The following is a 27,017-nucleotide window of genomic DNA, read 5'->3' as shown; positions in this document are numbered from 1 at the left end:
CCCCCTGCGACTCAGCAAAATGTTCCCCACTTCCTCCCCACTGTGCTGGAGGTGTGGCACTGCGACTGGCGACTTCGTACACATCTGGTGGTCGTGCTCTACCCTGGCTGTCTTCTGGAAAGAGGTCCTTAGTCACATCAAGAAGGTGTTGGGTTTCCCCCTCCCTGAGGAGGTTTGCACACTCCTGCTGGGCATTCGACCCCCCACACTTAGGGCCCTCACGCGCAGCGACTGGATCCTCACCCTTCACATGTTAGGCGCTGCCAAACAACTCATTGCTCTGTACTGGAAGCGGGCTGAGGCACCGCCGATAGCTTCCTGGTTCGTGCGCCTCTGGCAGGTCCTGACTATGGAGCTGCTCACGGCGCGGATACAATCGAGGGGGGTGCGCTTCAAGGCGGTGTGGGAACCTCTTGTGCGCCATCTGTGCTCCATCAGCTATGCCCGCCATATGCCTCCCAGACTTCGCGCCCTGCAGTTATTTGAGGACGCCCTCATCCCTGCTGATCCGAGCAGACTAGGCTCTTAGTCGCTTCCCCCGGTGTAGGCTTGCGTCTCCTGTCCCCGACCGGCTACTGCAGTTTCTCCCCCTAGACCCCTCTCCGTCTCGCTACTGCCCACTCCTCTTCCGACCTTTTCTTCTTTCCTACTTGCCTCTCTGGCTTCCGCCCCTCTATGGGGCAGTTTGGGCCCCGTTGGGCCTTTTGAAAATGTGACATCACTGCTCTCCCTCCTATACGCGCCTCCCCCGCACAACGATGCATCGCCAGCGTATGGCCGCCTCTTGCCATCATTGCCCCTAAGCCATGCAGCCGGCCCCCTCCAGGGGTTGTAGGCAGGGCGCTGTGTTAACGCTTCATCCTCCCCTGACTACATGAGTCTACACACTCTTTTTTGCGCGGCCGGCCCCGACATGGGGTTGTAGGCTTATCGCTGTGTTCACAATAAAACAGTTTTGAACAAAAAACGTACACTCACGATGTTCTGATTATTACTCATATATTTTACATCTTACATAATGTGTGTGGCCCAAGAAACAACCCATATGTTGTTGAAAGTGCATTCCTGACACATTGAAAGATGGGCTGCTGAACACGAACAAAGTAGAAAGAGTACCTCAATCACAGAGCTTGCAGGGGAGGGACTCTGATTAAGTTTAATCAATCTGTAGTTGAGTGGTGCTCCACACAAGCCACAGGAAGTGGTGTATTGCGACTTCTGCCAATTTAGAGGGCAGCAAAGGAGAGTGATTATGCTGTTGACCAATGGAGAGTGTAGGCGGGCTAAAAGCCCCTTCTGACTTTTTTTCCCCCCCAACACAACAGATCGTCGCCATAGTGGCAGTGCTTAAGCGCTGCCTACAGGCTCAACTTAAAAAGAACATTGGCTTAAGTATGCATAACCTTTAATAATACATGAGCCACCTGCAATATCTGCTCACCGTAGCCGAATTAATGTAGGCCCCTTGTTTCTTTATGGTCTAGGTTGTTACCATTCCTTCATCAATCTAGGTCTGTTGGTCGGAACTCAAGCCTACGGCTGTAGACTTAGCCTTCTGCTGTCCTTCTCCAGGAAACCACTTCTCAAAACTGTTGGCCTTTTCAAAGGGCAGTTTTTGGCTGCATGGCCAGCACAGCAGCAGTATTCCCAACAGTTTGTGATGGAGGCAGAGCTAAGTGTATGGAAAGTGCCATTAAAATCTATTTTGTTTGCTGTCCAAATTATCTCTGGTACATTAATAACACAAACTACCTTTCCTTCGTGTAACCTGCTACCGGCCCTTCTGCTCCCTTTCTTTGGGTGAACCTCCTCTTCAAAGCACTTTTTACTACATCAGTCATTCTTCTATAGAGTTCAGCTATGAAATTGGCTGTCTCTCCTATCACAAAGAAGGGGTACTGGAGAACCTCAGTACTGTAGTAACTATGATGAGTGGTGTGTTGCGCTTATGTCTTTCAGTTCGTGAACAAGATTGACATTTATGCCACATCCATGCCAAATATATATTCCATACCTAACAGTGAGTCTGGTCCAACAGTATGAGTAAGTGTGCACATGTAAATGTCAGACCTGCAATTCTTGGATTTTAAATTGTAATTTTATTGATTGATCGATTCAAACTCCTGGAATTACAAAGTGTTTAATTCTTTTACTGATAGGCCATGGATCTTTCCATTGACGAGTCCAGTCTCACAGGTGAGACTTCTCCATGTTCCAAGGTTACTGCTCCTCAACCAGCTGCTGCTAATGGAGATCTCACCGGTAGATGCAATATTGCTTTTATGGGAACACTGGTCCGAGATGGGAAGGCAAAGGTAAGTAACTTCACTTTGTTTGCAAGCAATGCATTAGCGTTAATCTATGTGTGTGAATATATATATATATATATATATATATATATCTATATTATATATCTATATACCGCTCCAAGTCTCTTCCCCCCCCCCCCCCCCAGCCGGGAAGGAAAAGGCATCACTCGTGGGGCGTTTTGTCAGTAGTTTCCAAATTTATTAAGCGCTTCTCACAGACGCGTTTCGGGTCAAGCCCTTTATCAATGTGTCAACACGAGTGTTGCACTGAAGCCATTTATAAATGCAGTATGCAATCTCAAAACAGAACAAAAAGTGAGGTAGGACTACTCAATGAAAATTCTTGAGCGCCATCTTTGAGTGTGCAATTTTGGCAAAACCATATATAGTCAAATCATGATTCATAATGAAATTTCGCAGAATGTTAAACATTATATACATATATACAAATACATTGATTAGTATTATATTGTGCCGTATATCGGCTCGATCAAACCGATGATCGGACAAGTTGATTAAACATTCCTTACACTTAGTCAGAGGTACAGTTAAAATGTACATGATTGAATACAATTCAGGCTCCCAAATTATCATTATAGTGTATCTAAAGCTGTTCCCATTATATGGTTCGGCCTAGTTTCAAGCACTATATATGCATACCCATATATAAAAAATCCACCCATTTTCACACTTGCAAATTGATGCTCACTTCTCAGATGAACATGCTGTATTAAATAAAGGCAAATGCATGTGATCACATAGCCACAGAGTTAGAGCATCCTTTAAATAGATTAAGCAGTAAGGACATAAAAAGCATATTTTGTTAAAGGTTATTCTGTTCATAAATCAAGCAGGTTCTGAAAACTATTTCTGTTTGATTTACATACTTTCCTCATGCAGTAGCATCCTTGCATCAAAATAGACATTCACACTTTTGCTGAACTATGCAACATATTGTACGGAAAAGTCTAGCTTAAAGAAGACCATTGTGCACCATTTTTAGTTGTTCGAAGGATTTTTTTTAAATTTCATTCCTGATCGATTATAATGTCGCCATTTTATGTGTTCTCCATACACATCAAAATGTCATTTGGTTTTATAGAACAACATTTTACAAACCTCAATTAAGTGATGATTCCTAGCTCAGAAAGCTTTTGTCATTATTGTGTATGTTTGTTGCGTATCAATTGAGTTTTAAAATGATGTACATTCAGTACATCATATAATTAGTGCAGAATGATTATCTTGCAACCATTTGATGTTTAGTCATTTTCTTAAATTGAGCTGCTTTTGTTTGTGCCTTAGGGAATTGTTATTGGAACAGGAGAAAATTCAGAATTTGGTGAAGTCTTTAAAATGATGCAGTCTGAAGAAGTGAGTATTTAGAGAACTACATTGATTTTACCCCTGTACCTTGCAAAGCTTTTGTGAATTGAGGTTTTAGAAAAATGTGTATGTTTTACTCTTGCCTGAAAAGATGGGTAGGGCTGTGGTGATCACTAGTTTAAATTATGGAAACGCACTCCATTTGGCTACTGCCAATGTCAGAACCTCTTTCAGAGGGCCACAGGGCAAGCAGGAGTTGCTGAGCTCAACAGTGGTGGTGAGTCTTTTTACTCCTAATGTCCCAGCACCCAACCTACTGTGGGTCATGAGTAACTGGGCAGTTGGGTACCATCCCTTTCAGCGCTTGCCTGTCAGTGGTAGGGCCGGTGGAGCAGTCCAAGGCTCAAGGGAAGACTTAGGTATCATGCATACACAGGCTCAAGAATCAAAGCACACACAATAATAACAGTAAGATGACTGTCCAGCCAATTAATGGGTTTTATGAAAGAGAGATTGCCCAGAGCCGTCCTTGACAGCATCCCTGAGTCTCTGTTCCATCTAGTGAGGTTGATTATTCCCCATTCTATACTTAAGTGACCTCCAGATACAGCCCCTGCTTGTTCCCATGCAACAAACAGCTTGGAAAAGTCTTACCGAACCCAACAGCAGCCGGTAATCCAGTGAGGATTTCAGAAGCTCCCGTCTCCTGATGCTGAGGGCCTGCGACCACTCGCAGTCTTCCCTCAATGATAAGTTGACCTCCGTTATATGACGACCCGGATCAGTATTTGACGTCATGGCCTAGCTCCTGCGGTGATCAGTAAGTGTGGCTCCTAGCTTCTATGGCATGGGGAAGCCGGGCAGGGGTCCTGACTCACCGTGGCACCCACCCCCTCCCTCCTGGTCACACAGGGTCCCCGACTTTCAGCACAAGGGCGATCGTCTGCACTTCACAGTGTCACCGAATTAGGCAAGATCTGGCAGGCATCCTGCACTACTGCAATGGTCCGACGGGACTGGGTGTCTCACTCCTCACTCACTTAGTCACTTGCCAGGATGCCCACTGGGCGTTGCTCCCCCCAGACGTTTTCATATTCTGTTCATGGCTGGATGCTTACCTGTAATTCAGACACAGCTCTTCTGAGGTAAGGGTGACTGTTTCCGGAAGCCACAATGTCACCACACCCTAGAATATGTGATCGGCAATTGCTGTTGAGAAGCTGCCAACTTCTCCGGAGATAAAAGCCAAAGGCATAAAGAATCTTCATGCTGATGAAGGGTCCACAGGGTTGGGGAAAACCAGTCAGGATCCCAGGCGAGGAAAAGAAAATGACATCATAACGCCACAGGAAACATATTGGATTGGGAAGGTCAGGAAGAAACCTAGGGAACATCAGCCATTATGGAAATGAAATTAGAACAAAAATCAGAAGTGGACTAGCTGTGTAGACTCCTTAAAAGGCAGCTGCAAGCCCTCAGGAAAGTGATTGCCATTTTGGAATTGAAGATAAAAGTAGCAGCAGCCAGGAACCCAGGAGCATGAGAGGAAACAAGCCCACGTAAGACACTCTCTTGGCCCACAGCTGCGGGCTGCATACGGTGTCTTCTGAGCCCCAGGAACTACAGGACCCCGCAAGTACCGCAGTTCTCAGGCAGCCAGGACGCTGCGAAGCCATGGATGCAACATCTTCCTCACAGGGGCCACTGGTCTTCTCAGATGGTCAAAAGGATGATACCCCAGCTTCTGAGCAAGTGGTCTTCGCATCCTGTGTTTATGAACCCTCACCCAGCATGGAGACTAGCAGACCTTGGCCTCTAGTCCTGATTTCAGCAGCTAGAAGACTCCTCTTTTCTGATCAAAATTGCTCTTGAACAACTGGTGGGTCTCTTCCTCCCACCTTTATAGTTAAACTCCAGGTCTGTCACCATGCAGAGAACATTTTCGTCCCAACATCTAATTATACATTAGGTTCCAAGTAGCTCAGTCACATGTGAGGGTTTGTCTGGCAGTCTTGGCTTCTTCCCTGAAAGTACTTTGGATACTGGAGTTTTTGAGCTCTTACTTACAAATGTAGGAGTAATTCTATAAGTCCCAAAATCTATGTGGTACTGGTTAAAAAAAAAAGTAGAGTTGGCTGTTGGTGTTACGGTGGGGTCATCTGTTGGCTGCACATAGCTGCTCAGTACAAGGTTCAGCCTCTAGATTTCCCCTAGACTAGTCTAGCAGGTTATGTAACACATTTTGAAACAGTTAATTTCTGATTGCTCCGGAGCTTATTTCTTTAGCCATATATTAAACGTTTTGCTAGATAATCTGATGTACATTGGGCAAGAGTTGTCCTTGTTTAACACTCAGCAACCTTTGCTCATTTTATGTATTGGTCTTATTCAGGCTCCAAAGACCCCATTGCAGAAGAGTATGGATATACTAGGAAAGCAACTCTCTCTGTACTCCTTTGGTATTATAGGTAAGGCAACACATGTATATATTTTCACTTTTCTAATTTATGTATTCTCAAATTGGTAATCCGTGTGCGGATGCTTATAATGGACTATGAGGGGTGGGAAGGAGAGCATTTGGCCGGTTAGCATTCTTCCAAGTAGGCACACTTAAAGTGTTTTAAGATTTCTATCTTGTATTTTAGGTCTCAGTACAAGCAGGATCTATCTGGCTTTATTACTGCTAGATTTACAAACTGTAAAGAAAGGGATGCCTTGTAAATAAAATCTTAAAAGGGGGTACCTGTTTTCAGAAAGGCCTATTCTTTGCTATCAAAGAGGCTTACTTGTTCTCAGAGCCTCTGCTTTTTTCATTAGGTTTCATTGTTTTTATTAAATGTAACAATTACGATCCATATTCCTTCCACTGAACCGTATCATGCATGTGATTGCATCATCTTTACTTTTTAAATTTCTTTAACTGACTTTGCCTGCGGTTGTTACAGTTTAAAATTGTAGTTTTAACCTGCCTGTGATTGCATAATTTATCACTTGTTTTGTGTTTGAACTTTTGTTTTTTCCTGTCTGTGACTGCTTCCATTTAACCTGTTGAATTGTGAGATTTCTAGTCCAAACGATGTAGTTTTTCCCCCTCTCATTTCTCATGACTACCAGTTTTTCCCTCCAAATTTCTCCTTTGCTCTGTGCGAAGACCTGTATGTTAAGCAGTGCACCGAGCCATCATTTTGTGTTAACAAGTCCGTGTAATCAGCCTCCCCTGGCCCCCCTCAACATAGATATTCTACATCAAAGGGTGCTCTGAGACAGCAGTAATCTGCTGTGTGCTGTTTAAACTGTATTTATTAGGGACTGTGCACTTCGTCTTCTGGTCGGGAGATGGAGTAAAGATTTATTTAAACAGTATTGTTAAAGGACAAGTTTGTTAGGCCCTTACCTGCAGAAGTCTAAAGTGTGGATTGAGCCCGTCTGTCTCCTAGGAGATTTCTGAATAGAGCAGCAGTTTCCAACTCCCTGGACAGAAAACGTTGTCTGAGGTAGCTGGGACTTTATATAGTGTGCTATTGTTTGGTACATGTGTACACTGATTGGTGGATGTATCTGTTGTTTCTATTGGATTAGGGTTAGTGTCCTCATTGGTTGGGTATTTGAGGGTTCTGATTGGTTTCTGGGTCTGTGATTTAATCAATGTAGGGTTGGGACTAGGGCTAGGGTTGTGATTTCTAATGGAAGTAGGGACTAGGGCTTCCTGTGTTATTGGTTGTTGGGACAAGGGTTAGGGCTGGACTTTTAATTGGAAGTAGCTATTAGGGCTTCTGGTGTGATTGGTTGCTGGACTAGGTGTGGGACTATGAGTAGGGTTAGGCTTTCTATTGGAAGTAAGACCAAGGGCTTCTTCTGCTATTGGTTGTTTGGACTTGGGTTGGGACTACTATGTAGGGCTAGGGCCTCTATTGGACATAGAGATCAGGTTTTTTTTTAACTGATTAGTTGCTTGGACTAGGGCTAAGATTGGCTGTAAGTTCCTGGTCTCCTACTGGTTCCAGATTTTTGGGGTAGTGTTGTGATTGGATAGTATTAGGGCTAGGGTTCCCATTGGCTGGAGAGGTCACCTAATTACTAGGGCTAGGGCATCTCAGCCTTAGCGTCGAGGCAAAGGTCGGAGAGGACAAGGGTAGTTGCCGGTTTGAGATTAATCGAGACCAGGGCCAGAAATGCTGCCAATGTTCCCATTCAGTAATACCCACCCACAATTTATTTTCACTATAGATGTGTACCTATCTTTGTGTATTGCTTTGTATAAATTAAACATTTTTTAAAAAAAAGTCCTTCACTCATCTATCCCTCCACTATCCTTTTCAATCAAAATAGCAGACTAACATGTTCACTTCTCAAATTCCATATTCCACTATACTAACTCACCACTAATCCTTTATGGGTTCCGGAGTAGCGTGCTACTCACCAATAAAGCGTTTCAACACCCCATCAGGGTTGCAAGCGCTATATAAATGTAAACCTTTTTTCCCTTTTCTACCCCTCCCCAACTCTTCTCAATCCAAATAACGGACTAACATATCCACCACTCAAATTAATTTAATGTTTCACCATACTAATTCAACACTAATCCTTATGGGTTCCAAAGTAGCGTGATACATTCCAGAAAAGCGCTTCAACACCCATCAGGGGTAACAGGTGCTACATGAATGCAAACCATTCTTCCCCCTTCTATCCCTCCGCTATCCTTCTCACTCCAAATAACTGACTAATATCCACCACTCAAATTACTTTAATATTTCACCATACTAATTCACCACTAATCCTTGGGTATCCGGAGTAGTGTGCTTCAACACCCCATCAGGGGTAACAAGCGCAATATAAATACAAACCTTTTTTCCTCTTATATCCTTCTGCTATCCTTCAGAATCCAAATAACTGACTAACCTATCCACCACTTAAAATGTAATTACATGTTTCACTATACTAATTCAACACTAATCCTCTATGGGTCCCCTTAGTAGCGTGCTACTTGCCGAATAAAGCACTTAAACGCCTTGTCAGGGGTAGTAAGCGCTATACAAATGCAATTACAATACAATAAATTACAATACTTTCCCCAACAACACATGACTTTTAAGCTGGTATTCTTTCGTACTCTGTTTGCCTACCTCAGTTTAATTTCATACATGCAATGTTGAGTTACATCTTGGATGGCTAATTCGTCTATTGGTGATACAAAACAGGGACCGGGTTTGGTAGGTAGGTGAGTGATGGAAAAGAGTGTGCCAGAGGATAACATTCAGAGACTGAACTCAAAGCTGTAGGACTTGCATATCTTATCCAGTATTGGGGTATCTTTCATAGATTCACATGCCTGAATCATTTCCCGTCGCCGAGGTGGGAGTCCCACGGTAAATAGAAAAGTAGTGCCAAAGGTAAATAACAGTAGTAGGCCCAAAGAAAAAGGCAGAGGCCTAGATCTTAGTAGCCTATCTACATCATTATGCTAAAAGAACCAAAAAACTGGTCCCAACCAATCGGCTATCATCACCCTCTAGAACACTCAGCAGAGCCAGTTCTCCTCAGATTTTCAACGCACGTCGTGTGGAAGGGAGTCTCCCGGAGTGCCACTCAGTTTTTTCTTCATGATGTCTGACAAGAAGGCCTTGTTCAAGCCCTGCAGACCCTGCGACAAGAAGAGAGTCCATGTTGACGACCATCATAAGGACTGCATCTACTGCCTCTACCCTAAATATGAGGTAAAAGATTGCAAGATTTGCCGTACCTTCCCTCCTAAAACTCTCAGGGATAGGGAGGCAAGAGTCCTGTTGTGGCTTAAATCTTCTTCGGCTGAAGATGATGATAGAGCCTCAACTTCCAGCAAGAGAGGTAGATCACAGGACAGTTCTTCAAGTGAGGGGAGAAAACACCTTAAATCCTCCCACTCTACTTTTGGCCCTTCTCAGAGGTCTCCCTTATCCTTCTCTGGGTCTGCGCTGTCTCCTCAGACTTCTGCTTTCAAGGACTCTAAGAAACCATCTACTAAAACAGTGAGTAAAATCCTCTCAAAATCTCTGGCTTTCCCTCCTTCGTCGACGATTTCTGTCACTTCTTCTGCTCCTTCGTCGATGGAGACTATCTCAATTAAGTCTATCACATATCCTATACTGTCTACGAGGATTACTATCTTGTCAAAAAAGACTGCCTTCGAAGAATCGTCGATGAAGTCTTCATCGACTAAGTCATCATCGAAGCACATGTCGATGAAAGTACAGTCGACGAAGCCTCCACTGTCTGAGAGATGTATCATCCACAAAGACGACTGTCCCGTCGACGGCTGTCCTGTCGACGAAGATCCCAAGTCCGTCGACGATGAACCAGTCAACGTCGAGCCTCTCGATGATGAACCCGTCGATGTCAAGCCCATCGAAGATGTACCCGTCAACGTCAAGCCTGTCGACGATGTACCCGTCAACGTCGAGCCAGTCGCCGATGATCCCGTTGACGACGACCCCGTCGATGACACTAGCAAAGAGCCCGTCGTCCAGTCCATCCACGGAAAGGCCGTCGACAACCATACCATCAACAGTGGTTTTACCTGTTCCATCTAAGGGTTTGGCTGTGGTACCATCTCATTCAACGCCTGTTCTTCTAGGAGCTCATAACTCAAAACATTTCAAAGACAAGAGTATCGCAACATTTCGCCTCTTACTCAGTCGCATCTCCTGGAAACATATGCGCAGGAAGAGGATGATGATTATGGCGATGAGGAAGGAGGACCCATTCTCCTTGTGGAGAATGGGCGTATGTACTATTATGTAATGCTTCATCTAATAGGTCTTGGGGGATAATGTGTATAGGATACAATGAATGATAAAGATGGGGAAAATACGAATTTGTTCTTGGAATATTTGTGGCCTTAATAATAAGAAAAAAAGGGGGGTGTGTGCACAAATCATTCAGAACATGAGAATAGATCTTTTGTGCCTTCAAGAAACGCATATTACTTGGAACGACAGACAGATACTCAAAGATTTAGGCATGCAATTAATGGCCTGTACCCGTCAAGGTACCACCACTAAAGGGGTGGCTATACTGATGAGAAGAGGATTGGAGTCTCTTAAACGCAGTAAAGTTGATCACTACGGTCGATGGGTAATTTTAGAGATTAGCATTGGCAATAAACTTTGGACAATATGCTCAATTTATGCTTCAAACCTGGATGATCCGGAGATCTTGAATTATTTAAACTTAGAACTAGTTGATTGGCCGGCGCCCTTAATATTCTGCGGGGATCTGAATATTCACTTGGCTAATGGATTAGATATTCGCAGTGATTCAACTTACTTTGGCTTAAAGAAAAAGACATATAAGGCACTAAGAGGCTTAGTATTGGATTTTGGCCTGTCTGATGTGGGATATGTTAAAAACCCTGTAGCACCTGGGTACACGTTCTTCTCTGCCCCGCATCAGAAATTCGTGCGATTAGATTATCTTTTCATAAATACTGGTCTTATTAATGATACTTTATTTGAGATATTCCCACGAATAATATCCGATCATAACCCGATTCTGATTGAGTTGAAAACAGAGATCGGCGGTACACCAATAAGATCGTGGTCATTTGATCGGAAATTATTAGCAGATCCTTTATATATAGAATATATGGGGAAATGGATTATTGAATATTTTGAATTTAATAGAGGAACTGCATCTACTCAAAATGTCTGGGACGCTTTTAAAGCCGGGGTACGGGGGGAGACACTATCTTACTCAATCAGGAAACAAAAAACTGAACGGATTAAAATGGCAACGAACCATAAACTGGTAAGGGAGTGGGAGGAGAAATTAGTTACGGCTATTTCCCTATCGCACGATACGGAACACATTAAAGCCGCTTTAGCCATTCATAAAGCATCCCTTTATGACATATATGCGAATAAATTGGCACAACAGATTGCAATATTCAGGTCAGAGATATATGAACTGGGCGAAAATACGGGTAAGATCTTAGCTAAAAAGATCAGGCAAAAGGTAGTCCTTAACACTGTTGATGCGATACAGGATGACAAAGGCCAGATTCTTAACAATCCCGGGAGAATCCTTGAGGTATTTCGGCAATTTTATTCTAATCTGTATCAATCTGATACGATGGCCTATGCTAGAGATCAGATACTGAATTTTACTAATATAGACAACACCTTAAAATTAACTTCTTTACAGGCGCAGATATTGGACGCCGATATCACATGGGATGAAATTGAGATGGCTTTGCTCTCTTTAGCCTTAGGCAAAACCATGGGCCCTGATGGTTTACCCTTGGAATTTTTTAGAATGTTTAGGAATCTATTGAAACAAGACATGTTAGCTACTTACCTGGAAGCACAGAACGGGGTCCCCCCAGGATCCTGGAGCGAATCTATAATTATGGCATTCCTTAAAAAAGATAAAACTTCCATTGATCCGGCATCTTATAGACCTATCTCTTTGAGTAATGCCGACAGCAAGGTTTTTTCGAAAATATTAGCCTCTCGTATATCAGGGATAATTTCATCTATAGTGTCGCGCTTTCAACATGGGTTCATCCCTAACAGGGACACCACGGATCATGTCCGGAGGGTCATTGCCCTGATGGACTGGGCACAGGGTACAAATACACCTTTAGGAGTCACCCTGTTGGATGCCGAGAAGGCATTCGACAGGGTGGCATGGCCCTTTCTTTGGGATTTACTTGCAATTAAAGGGTTTGGCCCGCGTATGATAGTGGCATTGGGGGCTTTATATCAATCACTAACGTCCTCTGTCAAAATTGCGGCTAATAAATCCTCCCCCCTGTTTATCCATCGAGGCACTAGGCAAGGATGTCCCTCATCTCTGCTCCTTTTTGCCATATATATTGATCCTTTCCTTTGTGAATTGAATCGAGCAGAAGATATAATTCCAGTGGAGGTTGCGGGCACCTCTTACAGAGCACTTGCCTATGCAGATGATGTGGTTGTACTTACAACAGATATCTCAAAGGCACTGCCAAAGATCGAGGAACTCGCTTCTCGTTTTGGGGCTTTCTCTGGATACAAGCTTAATCTCTCGAAGATGCAAACGCTATATGTAGGGCAGAACCCACCGTCACATCTTAATATAGTACCTATTGCCACATATTTGGGAATCAAGATTACAACCCCAGTGTCCGATATTCCAAAAATTAATTTTGATCCTATTCTTAAAAAGGCTAACTCTACATTGGAGCGCATTGATCATTTACACCTGTCTATTTATGGAAGGAATAATGTATTAAAAATAATAATATTGCCTCGATTATTATATCTATTTAGAACGGTGCCGTTAGAATTTCCTCTAGACTTCTTTAAACAACTTGATAGGATGGCAGGGAGATTTTTATGGGGCTATAAACGCCACCGTAGAGCCTATAAAAAAATGATTCTCCCGAAAGCTAGAGGAGGCTGGGGGGTCCCTCATTTTTTGTTCTATTACTTAGCATCTGTTTTGCAATTTATTAATCCCTTAATTGTAGGCTGTAAAGCACCAATCTCGGAGGCACATACCCCCTCGATATATGAATTTGCTTTAGGGGCTGAGGCCCGTGGATGTTTGCTTAAGAATGTAGAACCCAGTTACTACAAGAAAACCAAAATCAAGACTATAATTGCAGCATATCGGGTTTGGAACATAATTAGGCGACATCTGGGCATATCTAAAATTGTGAGCTATATCCCTTTGTCATCTCAATTTATTTTTCCTTCAATTTTCAGAGATCATATTATGATACAATGGCGTAATCTGGGTATTAACTGTATTGGCAACTTATGGCAGAATAATGATGTGATTCCTTTTTCGGACCTTCAACGCAAGTTTAATCTTACTACCCTAGATTATTACAAATATTTACAGTTGCATAGCTTCCTTAAAACATTATCCCCACAGGAACGTCATGGTCTCCAGAAAATCCCACTGATTGATAGTTTATATGTTAAAAGAAAAATTGGCTTTTTTTATAACTTATTGATTTCATCTTATTCAGATGACTTATCACTGGTAAAAGAGAGATGGGACAAGAAGCTTGGTGTGGATAATGTATTGATTGAAGACTCTATTCTCTTGGCTAATTCCATTTTATTGTCTGGTAGATCCCGCACACAGCACTATATGGCTCTTTTTGATCTCTACTACACCCCTGAAAAAATTTCTAGATGGGGAGCGGTTAAAGGAACATCATGTAATAGATGTGCATTGGATGCTGCGAATGCAGTGCACATGTTTTTTGGTTGCCCACAATTAACTGTACTACTCTCTGAAATTCAATCTTTTCTTTTTGTATTAATGGGAATCTCTGTAAACCTAACGGCAGAATTAGTTCTGATAGGGGTGTCCTCAACAAAAATAGGAGATGATAATAGAAAGCTGCTATTTATTGCTATGTCTACTTTACGTGCTTGTATTACTCAAGAATGGATTACCCAAGACCCTCCATCCTTTTCTACTTGGAGGGCTCGTTTCCTAGCTATGTACAATTTGGAACATGCTATATATGCAACAAAAGGGCGGAAAAAAAGACATGCAGGTCAGAAAATATGGGCTCCGGTCCAACAGTGGATCCAGGGGGAAACAGTGTAATATACACTCGTATCTTTATCACCTATCTATGAATTTGATTGATTTCAAGCTTATATTGAAACGTGTTATATAATTTTTTGGTTGCTTGTAAAAATGTTACTTTATGATCTGTCTTGCTTGTAATAAAAACTAATAATAAAAAAAAAAAGAGGAAGGAGGACCATTTGGTATAGCTCATCATCCTTCTGAGCTGCACATCAAATGTCAAGATGACAAGGAGAAGGATTACAACAAATAATATTATTAAGAGGACATTGTCGTCCCGCATCATACAGTATATCATTGTCAAACTCGCCAGTCTGAGACCCTCCATCTGCCTCCAAATCTTATTCAGGACTTGCAAGCCATGCTTGCAGATTATAGAAAGCGGTTTCCCCCACAGCAGGTTATTCCACCTCCTCCTGTGACAGTTCCGGATCCTTTACCTCCACCTGAAGCTCCGGTCACAACTCCTCAATTTACAGAACCTCCTCGGGAACAACAGCCTACAGACCCTCATCAGGGTCAAGACACATCCTCTGATGATGAAGTTGAAGAAGGTGAATTGCCAGAGAACCCTCATGTGGATCCTTGGAATTCTTACATTATCCCTATTCCTTCACCACCAACTCCTTTGCCATCTGATTCACCACCAGAGGATAGAGGAGGATTTCACAATCACATGCAGCGAGCTGCTGCTAGATTTCAACTACTGGTCACAGTTGAACAAACAGAATGTTTCCTCCACGATTTTAAAGAGGAATCCAGGAAAATTACCAGGGCCGTTCCTATAATTGATTATATGTGGAACGAAGGTATCAAGATCATGAAAACTCCTGCATCTGTGCTTGCAGTACTTCCACGAATAGATAAGAAGTATCTTTCTCCGGCCAATAGTCCATCCTGTCTCATTGGACACCCTCGGCCAGATTGTCATCTCCCAAGCTGCCCAATAAAGATCTAAGAACCCGGCAACACCCATTACTACACCGCCGGACAAGGAGGGGCGCCGTCTTGATCTGATTGGGAAGAAGTTCTCAACTATGGCAGCTGCATCCATCAGAGCAGCTAACTCCCTAGTGATCATAGGGCGTTATGACCGCAAAATGTGGTCAGATATGGCTGGGCGATTGACCTAATTCCTGAGGACAGAAGATCGGAAACACGGAAAAACTTACTGGAGGGAGAACTTGTGGCATCTGAAACAATAGATTGCGCAATGGACATTGTTAATACTAATTTCAGACAACGAGCTGGGGCAGCAGTACTCAGACGCCAGGGTTGGCTTAAAGCCACCACTTTCAGACCGGAAGTCCAGACACAAATATTGGGCATTGCCTACGATGGCGAATCGTTGTTCGGAACACACATCGATGAAGCCCTGCGGGCAATAAAAACAGATACGGATACTGCAAGATCCTTGGGCTCGTTGCAATACAAACGTGGAATCTTCAGAGGCGCTAGGGGCGTGTTTTTTCCTCTAGAGGAGGAAACAAAACCCAGCAGAACAGACCATAACAGCGCAATATAGACAAAATTACCAATCTTCATACCGGCAATCCAATACGTCTGGTTTCTCTCACCAGGGAGGTCAGAAACGATCGCAAAATCAAGGGCGAGACTCTAACAGAAAACAGTGATCTCCGCAGGGCGCCAATCACACCTCTTCCCATTAACGTGGGCACAAAAGTTTCAACATTTGTGGACAAGTGGCGAGAAATTACCTCCGATCAATGGGTACTAGACCTGGTGAACAACGAACATACCCTAGAATTTGTCACCAAGCCACCTACCACTCCGCCCAAGGGACCCCCTCCCCCTTGTCTTCACTTATTGTTCAAGGAAGCTTTAACAGTGCTCCTCAAGAATGCTATAGAGAAGGTCCCAGCACTTCAGAAACGGACAGGTTTCTATTCTTGTATTTTCCTGATCAAAAAGAAATCGGGGGAATGGCAGCCGATCCTAGACCTTCGCAACCTTAACAGATTCCTCAAAAAACAAGGATTTTGCATGGTCACCCTTTCAGAGATCCTAGGTTGCCTAAACGAGGCAGATGTTATGGCTTCTGTGGACGTGGAAGACGCTTACTTCCACATCCCAATCCATCCCAAACATCGCAAATATCTCCGCTTCACAGTGGCTGGCGCCCATTATCAGTTCAAAGTGCTCCTGTTTGGACTAAAATGGGCTCTGAGGATCTTCACAAAGTGCCTAGCTCTTGTAGCAGCCACATAAAGATCCCGGGGAATCCAGGTGTTCCCGTATTTGGATGATTGGTTAATCGAAAGGTCCTTCGGAGCAAGCTGTCAGCATTGTCACTGCAACGTCTCTTCATCTTTTCAACTCTTTTGGACTAACTGTGAAAAAGGCAAATCCCAGTTACGTCCAATGCAATTCCTTCCATTTCTTGGAGCCCTACTGAACACAGTCCAGTGAAAGGCATTCTTATCTCATGAATGACCGGTTTGCCTTCAAAAGCTAGCAACTCTGTTTTCAAGAAGAAAGTCCGTTTCTGTAGGCATATTTGCTTCGCTCCTGGGGATGTGCTTTTCGGCCATAAATCTCATCCTGCTGGCATGACTCAGAATGAGACCTCTACAGGAAGAACTGCACCTTCAGTGGCAGCAAGCCATGGGTTCCTTCAACGACGACATCAAAGTCACACCACACCTGGTAAATGCTCTACATTGGTGGTCCCAGATAAACAATCTAGCAGTAGGACTCACTTTCATACTGGATGTCCCAGATTTTGTTCTGACAACAGATGCCTCCATGGAAAGATAGGGAGGTCATCTCCAGGATTTACAGATACAAGGGAAGGGGTCTCAAGAGTACAGACAACAACATATCAACAACCTGGAATTACGAGCAATTTTTCTGTCCCTGCAAGCTTTCCTTCCAAGGATTGCTGGTCCATCGGTACTGTTTCAAACCGACAATACCACCAGCATGTTTTACGTGAACAAGCAATGAGGGACAAGTTCGGCAACTTTGTCAAAAGAGGCTCAAGAATTGTGGGAATGGGTTACATTCGGAGGCCTCCACCATACCCTGGCGGACACGCTTAGCAGGTCCCTATCGGACTGTCGCGAGTGGGAGCTAGAGCACACTCAAGTGAACAGAGTGTTCCAAACTTGGGGCAAGCCAACATTGGATTTGTTTGCAACAAAGCACAACAAGAAATGCCGATATTACGCCAGCAGAAATCCTCAACCGGGATCAAGGGGGGAATTCCCTGTCCATGCGATGGTCAGGGATTTGTGCCTACGCTTTCCCCCCCAATACCTCTAATCCCGAGGGTGTTACGCAAGATGAAATCGGGGGGCTGCCGTCTCATCCTGATTGCACTACGGTGGCCACGTCAGTACTGGTTCCAAGAGCTACTGTTACTATACCAGGACCAGCCGATCCGTTTTCTTCCAACACCCACAATGTTGTCGAGGAACAAGGAGCAGGTGGTTCACCCAGACCCTCAGTCTCTAAATTTACACACATGGCTCCTGATTTCCTAGAATTCAAGGACCTTGACATCCCTCAGGACTGTCGTGACATCTTAACTAAATCACCAGCTCAGAGCACAATTAAGACTTACCGTCTAAAATGGAAGAGGTTTTGCTCTTGGTGTGAGGCTAACAAGGTTCACCCGATAGAAGCTCCTACAGAACAAATTCTCCCTTATTTGCTACATCTGGCTAGGTCTGGACTCAATTTTCATCAGTTAAATTCCATTTAGCCGCACTTTCCAGATTCAGAAAAGCTGCTAAGCTTCCTTCTCTATGTTCAACCTCATTAATCAAACAATTCATGAGAGGTCTTTTCCAAGCATTTCCTCCAGTGCGGCCTCCTCCACCGGAGTGGGAACTTAACACTGTCCTCACGCAGTTCATGAAACACCCATTCGAGCCCATCCACAAGGTCGAGCTCAAGTTTTCCACGTGGAAAGTTGCTTTACTTCTAGCTCTAACATCTGCTAGAAGAGTGAGTGAAATTCAGGCTTTCACTATAAAGGAACCAATTTTTCATTTCTCTCAGGATTATGTGACCCTCCGGACTAATCCTATATTTATACCTAAAATGCTGTCACAGTTTCACCTTAATGAACCGGTGAGATTATGGACTTTCTTTCCAAATCTGTTTACACCAGCGGAAAGAACCTTACATTCTCTTGACATCAAAAGATGTTTAAAGTTCTATCTTCAAAGAACAAAGACTTTTAGAAAATCCAACCAGTTTTTTGTGGCTTATGGACAAGCTACTCTGGGAACTGCAGTCACAAAAGCCACAATTGCCAGATGGATAGCATCTACAATCCATTTCTGTCATGACAAGACTAACGGGCCATTGCTAAGGAAAGTCATAGCTCACTCCACAGAACTGTGGCAGTGTCTACAGCGTTATTTGCTGGAGTGACTCTAAAAAATATCTGTCGTGCTGCGACATGGAAAAATGTCCACGTTTTCACTAGACATTACTGCCTTCAATCTACATGTCAAGAGGATGCAGCGGTTGGACAGGCTGCCCTACGCCATATTTGTCTTTGAGACCAGTTTTCAGGTACCTTTCGATGTTTTAAATACTGTCTATGGTTGTCATTGTTCATTATACACACACATTTCTGCGATTATATGTTCATTGTGTATAATATGTGCATAATACTTACATATCCATATAATGAAATTACTATGCATGCTTCAGGTACCTTTCAATGTTTTAAATACTGTTTATGGTTCATTGTTCATGATACACACATTTCTGCGATTATATGTTCATTGTATATAATATGTGCATAATACTTACATATCCATATAGTGATATTACTATGCATGTGTCTTTTTCTATTTATAGGTCATGCTTTTAACCTTGAAGGTTTGACTTATCATACCTATTGTTAACAATTTCTGGATGCGATTGAGAGTTTATCAGCACAAGTCTCCCACCATCCGCAACTAACTGTATACTTAGTATACTGCTTGCTACTCTGATTCAGGCATGAATCTATGAAAAATACCCCAATACTGGATAAGAAAATAAGTTACTTACCTGTAACTACAGTTATCCAGTATTGGTATCTTTGATAGATTCACATGCACCCATCCTCCTCCCCGGAGAGTCAGTTCTCTATGTTTTGGGATACTTATTTCCCACTTGTGCTAATGAAAATCTAAGGAGAACTGGCTGTGCTGATAGCTGATTGGTTGGGACCAATTTTTTGGTTCTTTTAGTATAATGATGTAGATAGGCTACTAAGATCTAGGCCTCAGGCCTTTTTCTTTGGGGCCTACTACTGTTATTTACCTTCGGCACTACTTTTGTATTTACCATGGGACTCCCGCCTCGGCGACGGGGAATGATTCAGGCATGTGAATCTATTAAAGATACCAATACTGCATAACTGTTGTTACAGGTAAGTGACTTGTTTTCTTCTCCTCCCCCTAACAGATCTTGTGCTTTGAATATTACTCCACCTACAGAACATAACTACTTTATACACCATTATAGGACTTAATATATTTGATGCAGAAAAGTTCCTCAGTCCTTCCAATAAGGTGACTGTAAGAAGTGCAATGTTTAAATGTATCCTTAACATGGTCACATTATTAACCTAGATACGGCTTTTATAAGGACCAAACTTCAGCCAATCAGAGGTAAGGTCATAGAGCACCACTCAATCCATAAGCCATCATGCCTTTGATTTATACCATATGTTGTGTTTGAATGGAACTTCCTGAGCTCTGCTCAGTCTTTAACATCTGTTGCATATTTTAGCGCAAAAACCTTCAAGAACAGAGACGGTAGACTTTACTATGGCCCCAGAAGTCAAAATCAAAAGATGTGCCATCTTCGGGTGATGACTCTCATGGTTCTACAGGAACATAGAAGGATTCTCTTCCAAAGTCACTTTTGAGGAGAGCTATTTCCAAAGAAAAAAATAGAATGTCTAGAGAGAAAAGTTCATATCCTAAGTCATCTTGACTGAAAGAATTACCTAAAAAAACTAAGTCTGAGCCACAAACGCCCATGAAAAAGATATCTGTGGAACTGGAGAAACCAAAATCTTTGACAAGGATGTAATAGATAGGACGACAATGAAGGTGATGCCTTCATAGTCTATGAAAACACATTTGACAAAGATCTAACTGAAGGAAAAGTTCTTAAGTCTGCCACCACTGACAGTTGGGTCATCGACAATCTCATCAAGGGCGATGACTACCACCTCGTCAATGATCACCTTGCCGATTACTACACAGCAGACTAAAGTTGTGTTGATAACAACCACTATTTAAGACTCAAAAGGTATAAATAGTGACTCTAATTTTAATAGTGACATCTTGGATGCCGGAGTACCAAGTAAAGTTTCCAAATGATGAGATATTGATTGCCAGAGCATTGTGTAATCTCAATTATTCAGTTATTGGCTTGTGCTTGTGTCAGCATGCTGTGGAAGTGTAACCCGGGATCCTGGGTATCTATTGAACTAAAGTTAATCCATGTTCCCACTCTGGGATTGTTTCCTCCTCCCGCACTACTATTCAGGTACTGGTGGTCTCATTACAAGATTACCCTAAGGAGACCACCGGTACCTGCATAACAGTACAGATGGAGGAAAGACAATCTCAGAGTGGGAACATGGATTAAACAAGCAAAGTCTGATAACTCAGTTAACTCCTGTTTGACACAGAGGAGTCTGATGTTGAGAGACCCTTGGTTTAGCGTACAATCCCATGCAGCTCAAGGGTCAGATACGAGGACCCGGACTGGGAATAATAAGGCAAAGCAGAAGATATCTAGTAATATCAACAGAGACAAAGACAGAAAGAAGGTACTGCCAGAAGTTATTACCACCCATGTGCAGAACATCTAAAAGATTAATATATGGAGAGGTTTATGAAGAGGGCACTCAAATGTCAGACCAGCCTATAATGCCAAGTGCCAATTAACATTGTTAAAGATCTCAGACTAATGCTGGTAGATTGTTACACCCATTTTCTGGCATCCACATCAGATGAGCAACCGAGACAGCTCTCTAGACCATCTTCTCTGCCTTACTCAAGATATCAAACTCATACTACCAATCCACACATACGCTTGCATTTAGCGCTCAGAAACAGGGAGTCAGTAACTCAGTTGTTACATTCCACTATGCTCCAACAGCCTATGACTCTGGCTTTCAATGATGCTGATTGTGCCTTTCCGGATGATGTCCACTAGGATGGGGAAGATCAAGATGATGCTCCTCCCTCTGGCCCTGAATGAGATTATTTTGTGGTTCCAAAAGCATGAGGTTTAACTACTCTCCCAGCAGACTGTTCTGATGATATAAGGGGCTTCCATAACCTAGTAGGTAGGTTATCAAAAAGGTTAGACCTCTGCTTCCTTTAAAGGAAACGGATTGTTTTCTTTGTCTTCTTATGTCCTCAAAGAGACAATATATGAAAAGAAGTCAGATTGATTCCAATCAGTGATCACATCTGGTCTGACGGGTATAAGGTAATGAAAAATCTGGCTACTGTAGCTGCTATACTCAACAAGAAGTACAAATCACATGAAGATTTGATGGCTTTTCCTAGTTGTTCATCCTCTGGCTGAGAGGTGATCTAGAAATCCATCTGCACCACCGGACAGAGAGAGAGTAGGAGACTCAATAGCATTGGCAAGAGATACTCTGCTACAGCGATGACTGATTAGAGCGTCCAATACATTGGGAATCTTGGTGCAATATCATAGGCAAATGTGGTCCGATATTGCACCATATTTATTATTATTATTATTATTATTATTATTAACCATTTTATAGCGCGCTCTGCTACTGAGGAGTATCCTGGCGCGGGGGAAAGAACAGCGAAACCACGTGCTTTAAGAAAAAGAATCTCAAGTAGCGCTGTTAAACAGATGAGTTTTTAGGTGTTTTTTGAAGACGGCAACATTGGGTGTGGAACGCAATTGAAGAGGAAGGGCATTCCAAGCGCGCGCCACGACCACCGCAATCGACTGGCCGCCAAGCCTGGCACGCTTGAAACGGGGAAGGGATAGTCGAAACTGAGTGGAAGATCTCAGAGTACGTGTGGGAATGTAGCTAACAAACCTTTTCCTCAGGTACTGGGGGCCTTGTTGGTGGATAGCACGAAACGCCAAAACTAACGACTTAAACCGGATGCGCTGTGCAACCGGAAGCCAGTGTAGTAAGCGCAGCTCCGCGCGGACACTCAACCATCTAGGAATGTTGAATAAAAGGCGGACTGTCGCGTTCTGGATGACTTGCAGGCGTTTTACCAGATAAGAAGGGATTCCGCTGAACAGAGCATTGGCATAGTCCAGCCTGGACAGTATAAGCGCACGCGCAACAGACTCCCTTGCCTCTCTAGGAAGCAGGGGAAAGAATTTGCGAAGCATTTTTAAGGTCGCAAAACAGGTGCCGGTAAGTGTTTTGATATGGTGTTCAAATCTCAAGTCCTCTCCGAACCAGATGCCCAAATTCTTGGCAGGTCTCCCCATCTCTTTAGGGCCTGGAATGTCAGGCGGCCATAGTGTTCTCATGAACGAGGGGGGAAAAGAGCCATAAAAGAGAACCTCAGATTTGTCCTCGTTGCACTTCAGCTGGGCCCTCGTCAGCCAACGAAATACAGCGGACAGACAAAGATGAACTGTAGAGGTATCGAGGTTGTCATCTGGCCAGGTAAACAGCAATTGGGTATCATCTGCATACCCTATGATCTTAGCCCCGAACTGCTCAGCTAGATAAACCAAAGGTGTAATATAGGCGTTGAACAGTAAGGGGCTAAGGGTGGAACCTTGCGGGACACCTGTAAGCAGAGGCTCGGACTTAGAAGCGTAAGGGGGCAGCCAGACCTGCTGGGTCCTATCAGACAAGAAGGAGGACAGCCAGTCTAACACAACCCCACCAATGCCTATATCCGCCAGCCGGCCGAGAAGAAGCTCATGGGGGACGGTATCGAACGCGGCAGAGAGGTCCAAAAGGATAAGGACCGCTCTGCCGCCTCCGTCTAGGCAGTCCCGGATGGCCTCACTCATCTCCAGGAGGGCTGTCTCGGTGCTGTAAGCAGCCCTGAAGCCCGACTGTGCCGGGTGGAGGGCATTGGAAGTTTCGACAAATCTCTCTAGTTGTCGAAATACCACCTTCTCACAAATCTTTGTGAGAGCCGGTAAGAGGGAGATTGGTCGGTAATTCCCGGGGACCGACCAGTCTAGACTAGGTTTCTTTAGGAGAGGCAGAAGCTTAGCCTGCTTCCACACAGTAGGGACCACGCCCGTCCTCAGGGAGAGGTTCACCATCTGCGTGATCTCAAAACAGACCAGATCCGCCACCTCCGAAAGTACCCGGGCAGGGCACGGGTCCGCAGGGGAACCAGATTTCAGGGACTGGATTAACGGGAGAGTGGTATCCTCCGAAATTTGCTCAAAGACCGTGAACTGCTGTTCCGGGCTAGGGCAAAAAGAGGGATAGGGTCCATCTGTTGAGTGATCGGTGGAGAGGGCAGCTGCAAGGTCTTGCTGAATCCTCTTTATTTTGTTGGTAAAAAAGGAAGACAGATCCTCACACCATTGCAACGAAGATGGATGGAAAACGGCCTCAGCGACAGGTGCCACAAAGCTTTTTACAATGGCAAAGATCTCTTTGCTACTGTTGTCTGCCTTGGCAATGCGCCCAGCATAATATTTTCCCTTCGCACCCTTAATGGCAATGTAGTATTCTTTTTGAGCCAGCCGTAGAGTGGATTTAGCCTCAGGGCTATATTCCCGTCTCCACGCTCGTTCAAGCTTTTTACACCCCAATTTTAGTTCCCTTAGTTCTGGGGAAAACCAAGGTTGGGAGGGGGTGCGTCTAGATCTCATAAGCGTAGTCTGCCTAGTGGAGGCGGTAGCCGCCTGCTGTAGCCACTCATTAAATTCGCAAACCGCCTCGTCCAGAGGCAGTTCTGATTTAAGGCGAGTGTTATCCAGAGCCAATCTGAATGCGGGTATATTAATCTTTTGGGAGTGGCGAATAAAAGGTGGGGAACAGGGTTCCACCGTCTCCCAGTTGAATCTGACCAAATCATGGTCTGACCAGGTTGTTTTCTCAACAGCCACATCCTGAATTGGGAAGTTGGAACATACCAGGTCAAGCAGATGGCCCCCCCTGTGCGTCGGGGCAGACACCCATTGCTTGAGTTGGGCAAGCTCCAAGATATCACCGAGCCTATGGGCATCAGGTGAATCAGGGACATCCATATGAATATTCAGGTCCCCGACCAGTAGGAATCTAGGAAAACCCAGGGCCCGTGGGACCAGATACTCTTCCAGGGAGTCCAAAAAACGAGTAGCCAGGCCCGGAGGTCTGTATATAAGAGAGCCTCCTAGGGTGAAGTGGGGAGAAGTTGTGATTGAAAAGTGGAGAACCTCCCCCCCTATGTCCGAAACCGGCGGCTCAGAAGCGAAGCTCCACTCCTCCTTAAACACAACCGCTAGTCCACCGCCTCTACCCAGGGGACGATCCGCTCTAGCGATCTTAAACCCTCTAGGGATCGCGAGCTCTACACTAGGTGCGGAGGTGCTGGTCAGCCATGTCTCCGTAAGGAACAGCACCTCCAGTTTATCATCCACCAATAAATCAAAGATTTCGGCGGCATGCCTAACTGCAGATCTGGCATTAATCAATCCCGCCCGAATGTTCGTGGCAGGAGCGTCACTAGCTAAGCGTGGAGGGGCGGAGGGTTGGAAGAAAAAACCACAAGAGGGGCATATAGGCATAAAACAGTTCTTGTCAGCACGTGTGCAGTGCCCGCTGTTGGCTGGGGGGGCAAACCTCCACAGATCGTGGTGGGAATACCTGTGGATTGTAGATTTGCCCAAGCCCAAGGGTCGCCGAATAGAATGGCTGGCCCTGGGCCCGTCCGAGGCACGGACGGGCACAGACGGGCCCTCCTTTGGCGCTCCTTCGGCGCGCAGACGGCGCGCCCGCTGCGCGCGACCGCTGCGCGCTCTATGGTGTACCATTATTTATCGCCCAAGCCCCTCCCCGAGCTGGACCGCTAACTTCCGACCAGCCGGGTACCGGGCCTCACCAAAGATGGCGCCGCCCGACCTGACCCTCCACAACAAACGGCACAGATGAGCCGCGGTGGACCGGGGTTCAGGGGAACCGGGAAACAGTGCACAAGGTATTTAATCACACAACAAAGTTAAAATGAGCAAACAACACAATTCGTGATCAATTGAGTGTAGAGTAAAAATATTGGTTTTTAAAAATGCGCTAGTGAATCAGTGCTGCGGAGAGTAAGTAGGCAGAATATTTGGAACTTCTAACCGAATATAAAAAGAATGATATGAAAGCTATTCTCTTGGACGGACAAAGAACATTTTCAGCCCTAATAGATACTTCCATGAACATCATGACCAATAGATTAGGGCAATTAGCTGGTGCAGTAATGCTGCATAGACAAGGATGGTTGAAGGCCACCTGTTTTAGAACAGAGGTGCAAAGTTGTATCCTAAACATGCCCTATGATGGTGAGTCTGGTTACGTCGAGCATGGACTGTATTCAGGTATGGACTTGAAGCTCCACCCACTCTCTGCCTATATTTTTCATTGGTTTGTGTCATTGTCCACTGTAAATTGTGGCTGTTCATTTGTCAATAGGTTTAGTAGTCCCTCCTAAGTTTCGCCTTGTCTCATTTTGTAACCTCTCATAGCTACACCCCCTATTATTAGTGTTGTTACTCGCTTGGCTTTAATCACAGCCTCCGAGTACTGATTTCCCAAATAGCTTTGAGAAATAGCACACTCGCTCCTAACGCTTTATTTTTTATTTTTATAGCACGGGCGCTGGCATTTGCAATGAAATAGGTCTCGCATTTGCGAGAGTTTAAGATATTGGCATTGTTAATTACAATGCCTTTTATTTATCTGTTTTAAAAACAACACATAAATAAAAGGCATTGACTTTTATAATGCCTATTGCCCAAACTCTCGTAAATGCGTAAATGTGGCAGCCACATTGATGAGGTTGTGAATTAAAGCGGAGAAGGACACAGTGAGAACTCTAGTAGTCTTACAGCAATGAAGGCCCAAGCCTTTTCTATGAGCTAAGGGATTGGGTCAGTACTCCTATAGAGGTGAATTTCAGTCCTACAGATATCTGCCATGTAAGTAGCCTCAACAGTTCTAACACCAACAGAATGCCCCTCAATGCTGAGCCCCGTCTCCAGTGCCCTATCAAAGACAAGAGCCTCGTGGAAGAGATGTCAGCCATTCTGAAGGCCAAAAGTCAACAAAAGGACAATGAATTTCCAGACTATTGTGTGTTAGTTGGCAATATTTGGGGGGAGGGGGTTCTCCTGTTACTACAAACACTGAGGAAAAACATCAACAGACTGCTGGATTCAGGATCTTTTTAGTTGGCAATACTATTAAGTACTTCGAGAAACCTTTACCAACTCCCCCATCCCAAAAGACCCTATGAACATCTTCTGTTACAAGCCTTGATCTCCTCTTTGTTAAAGAAGTCAGTGATAGAACTTGTCTCCAGCTCCCAATGAAATTGAGGTTTCTAGTCCTACTTGTTTCTCCTCAAAAGGAAATCAGATAAATGGAGACAAATCTTAAAACTATGTCAATTAAATGAATTTACAAATTATTTTGTAAGTTGGCAGTTATTCCATAGCTTTTCTTTACAGGAGATCTTGAATTTGCTAGGTCAGAGGTTGCTTTTCGTGGCATTATCTTTGAATCGTGGCAATTTTTTTTTTCTTGCATCTCTCTTGTATTGCGCTGCCACCTGGACTGAGAGCTGTTATTCTGTTTATGAGTTCATGAAC

At 44.1% G+C, this 27,017-nt stretch overlaps 1 protein-coding gene across 7 annotated transcripts in view; it reads left to right on the top strand.

Annotated features, from left to right (window-relative positions):
- ATP2C1 (ATPase secretory pathway Ca2+ transporting 1) overlaps positions 1 to 27,017 on the top strand; it is a 912,406-nt gene that overhangs the window by 395,458 nt on the left and 489,931 nt on the right. For all 7 annotated transcript variants that reach the window (XM_078663878.1, XM_078663881.1, XM_078663880.1 and 4 more), the window contains exons 8-10: positions 2,160 to 2,315; positions 3,615 to 3,683; positions 6,028 to 6,103. In XM_078663878.1, coding sequence (XP_078520004.1) covers positions 2,160 to 2,315; positions 3,615 to 3,683; positions 6,028 to 6,103 — 301 coding nt within the window. The remainder of the gene's footprint in view (positions 1 to 2,159; positions 2,316 to 3,614; positions 3,684 to 6,027; positions 6,104 to 27,017) is intronic.

Source organism: Lissotriton helveticus, chromosome 10 (genome assembly GCF_964261635.1).
Source record: "Lissotriton helveticus chromosome 10, aLisHel1.1, whole genome shotgun sequence".
Classification (NCBI taxonomy): Eukaryota; Metazoa; Chordata; class Amphibia; order Caudata; family Salamandridae; genus Lissotriton; species Lissotriton helveticus.
The sequence above is the reverse complement of the archived record's forward strand: the minus strand, read 5'-3'. Positions and strand labels throughout refer to the sequence as shown.